This window comes from Neophocaena asiaeorientalis, unplaced genomic scaffold (genome assembly GCF_003031525.2).
Source record: "Neophocaena asiaeorientalis asiaeorientalis breed wild unplaced genomic scaffold, Neophocaena_asiaeorientalis_V1.1 scaffold294, whole genome shotgun sequence".
NCBI lineage: Eukaryota > Metazoa > Chordata > Mammalia > Artiodactyla > Phocoenidae > Neophocaena > Neophocaena asiaeorientalis.
Window position 1 is genome coordinate 40,856 of NW_020173945.1, and position 3,336 is coordinate 44,191.

Genomic DNA, 3,336 nt, shown 5'->3' on the forward strand with positions numbered 1-3,336 from the left:
GATGGTCCTGCGCCCCGCTTCTGCTAACCCACCCCCGCCCCGGGGACATATGCAGGGCACACCTTGGGCCTCTGACCCACCCCCATGCCCCTCCCCCCACCACTCTGGCACGCCATCGCCCCCTGGAGAATTGTGTCACCCTCCCCTGGCTGTGTGCTTGGCCTGTCCATAGGTCAGGGTTTGGGGAGAGTGTGAAATAGTTCTGTTAGGCCATCGGCCCATTAGAGACACAAATGCACTGGAGTCAGTGGACAAGCGCATGGCACCGCGAAAACACATGCTCATGAATCCGTTTCTGTGCTTTCAGACCGTCATCAAAGAGGGGATGCTGACCAAACAGAACAATTCATTCCAACGATCAAAAAGGAGATACTTTAAGCTTCGAGGGCGAACGCTGTACTATGCAAAAACTGCCAAGGTGAGATGCAGAGGAGGAAACTTAACGAGAGAAAACTATCTGAGGAGCTGCAGGGAGAGACTAGGTTCTGCGTCCTCATCTTGGGAAAAACCTTCGATTCTAGATCTGTTATTTTGAGCAAGTTTTGTAATACTCTAGGGTGCTGGGTTTTATTTGTCTCAAGCATGTTTTATTTCTTATGAACATTGATTTTTTAATTCATTTTCTTTAATGTCATGTGTAACCAATGGGGAAAGGAGAAAAGGTCACAGAAGTAACCACATTACCATTAGATATCTTTTTTTTCAGAAAAATCGGGGGTAACTGGCTTAAAAATCTTATTACAGCCTAAGTATCTTTTTCTTAAAAACACTTTAGTAAGGTATAATTGGCCTACAAAAAGCTGTACAGATACTTACTGTATACAACTTGATGAGTTTGGAGTTGAGTGTATGTACCTGTGAATCTAACTAAAAGTATTTTTAAAGTGTGTTGGGCTTTTTGGTGTGTGAATAGAAATTGTCTCTGGCTTTCTAGCCATGATCCTTCTTCCCATGTGCCATCTGTGTAAGATTTAAAGCTAGAATCACCAGGCAGATGCCAGTGACAGACCTCGCCACTGAGAGTCCCTGAGTCACTGCCCAGTTTAGACGATTGTGGTGTCACACACTTCAAACACTAGCGTGTCTGCAAACCTAGTTTTTGGTGTTCTGAATACCAGTCTTTTTGTATCAGTATTGCAGTCAATACTAATATTTCGGCATTAAAAATAATCTGGAATCTGAATAATTTACATTTTGAGATGTATCCCTAGTGAGTTAGTGCATTAAAATTTGAAATTAAACAGAGTAACTTGTTTAGATAGGGTTCTGACCACATCCTTCATTAAAAAAAGACAAACCCTTACAGTTATTTTAGTTGGAGGGGTGGGGGAGTTACTTAAGAGACTGAGTCTCTTTTCTAGCTTATTAGCGTTTCCTCCAGGGGTTTCTGATGGAGTCCTCCTTCTAGAGGGGATGGAAAGGTAAACAGGAGGTGAGGGCTATGAACGGGGGGATTTGGGAGAGAGAGGAGAGGAAAACGGGGAGGAGGGCGTCTCAGACCTGGTTCCCAGCCCTTCTTCTGGAGCCTGTCTCTCTCTCCAGGCCTAGATTCGCTCTGCTCTGCTCCCTTGTTTTCTTTCATGGCTGGGTCCCTTCTATTTAGGTCAGTCTCTCTTCCCCTAGAATTGTGTATTTTAGCCGGGATCTCTCCCCGCAAATGTGCGAGGTGGAGAAACTAAAGTCGGAAGGACAGAGGACCTTCAGTCGGGAACCTGCCCTCTCAGGTGGACTCGTGTGAGGACGTATTTTAGGTTCCATTAATGCAATCACTGGGGAACTCCCTGGACTAAAAAAAAAGTCTTGAGCTATACCTGTGAGCTCGGTGCTTTGTCAGAAGCAGGTAGGGTGAACTCACTCAGCGTTCATTTAGTGCTCAAGTGCTTGCCTGGGGTCGAGGCACCTTAGCCCCCACTGACTGCAGTCCCTGTGTCTTTCCAGTCAATCATATTTGATGAGGTGGACCTGACAGATGCCAGCGTGGCTGAATCCAGCACTAAAAATGTCAACAACAGCTTTACGGTAAGTCTTTGGACGCACACCTTTCTTGATTCTTCACCACATTTGGTTTTCCTGTTTAATTTGAACAAATGTGTGTGAGCAGTTCAGATTTTTCATCCTTTGCTCTCTGATTGGAACAATTCCTGGTAAATTTTGAATTTAAGGTTCAAAATAATACTATGGTTGGAGAATAACTGAGAATTTTGCACATTAAGCACAAAAGAACAAGAGGGGCCAAAGGGATTTTAAAACATGTTGTAGTATACATTTACAGTTTTGCACGAGGTTTGTTTTTCATGATTGTTATAGAAAATTTGGAAAATACAGAAAATGTTGAAGCAATTAAAAAACAGCCATCAGGGGACTTCCCTGGTGGTGCAGTGGTTGGGAATCCGCCTGCCAATGCAGGGGACACGGGTTCGATCCCTGGTCCAGGAGGATCCCACATGCCGCGGAGCAACTAAGCCTGTGCAACACAACTACTGAGCCTGCGCTCTAGAGCCCGCGAGCCACAACTGCTGAGGCCTGCGTGCATGCAACACAACTACGGAGCCTGCGCTCTAGAGCCCGCGAGCCACAACTGCTGAGGCCTGCGTGCTTAGAGCCCGTGCTCTGCAACAAGAGAAGCCACCACAGTGAGAAGCCCACGCACCGCAACGAAGAGTAGCCCCAGCTCACCGCAACTAGAGAAAGCCTGCACAGCAACGAAGACGCGACGCCACCAAAACTAAATAAATTAAATAAATAAATAAATTTATATTTTAAAAAAGCAGCCATCATTCAGCCACCTCAAAACATAGAATGTTGATATTTTTCTTTTTAAAACTCCTCCCCCCACCACATTTATAGAAATTATGTTGTACTTTCTGCAAAAGTTCTAAATGCGTAAAATCGTGTGACCTCAGTACCCAGAGGTAGCCAGCTGCTCACTTTAGAGTGATTATCTTTATGTCTAAATATCTATGTCTTTACCCACATATAACATGAGATCGTAGTGATCCTTTTGTTTTACACGTTTGGTTTTATTTTTTTCTCTTGACAGTTTATGGTGGACATTTCCCCATGTTGATTGATCTAAGTGTTCATCACATTTTTTAATATCTGTACAGCATTTCATGTATGACTTTACAGTTTTGGCTTTGGGGGCTGACTTTAGAACCTGATGTGTAAGGTATGACTCTAATAGCAGGAATGGAATATTTTAAAATATTTTTCATTGTGTTATTAAGTGAGCTTATCTAGAAATACAGTATGTTCCCTACCTTTTTTCAATTCTTTTATAACTCAGTCAAGGTGGGTAATTTTCTTCATGTTTTTTTTTTTTTTTTTTTTTTTTTT

General features: G+C 43.3%; 1 protein-coding gene across 4 annotated transcripts in view; it reads left to right on the forward strand.

The window, feature by feature from the left end:
* Positions 1-283: 283 nt before the first annotated feature.
* Positions 284-3,336, forward strand: part of DGKD (diacylglycerol kinase delta) — a 78,759-nt gene continuing 75,706 nt past the window's right edge. For 3 of the 4 annotated variants that reach the window (XR_003004161.1, XM_024752748.1, XM_024752749.1), the window contains exons 1-2: positions 312-418; positions 1,939-2,019. Coding sequence is in view for 3 of the 4 variants with exons in the window: in XM_024752748.1 (XP_024608516.1) it covers positions 326-418; positions 1,939-2,019 (174 nt within the window). In the remaining variant the exon portion in view is untranslated. Of the gene's footprint in view, positions 419-1,938; positions 2,020-3,336 lie in introns of all 4 variants that reach the window. The other variant, XM_024752750.1, reaches the window with a different exon arrangement.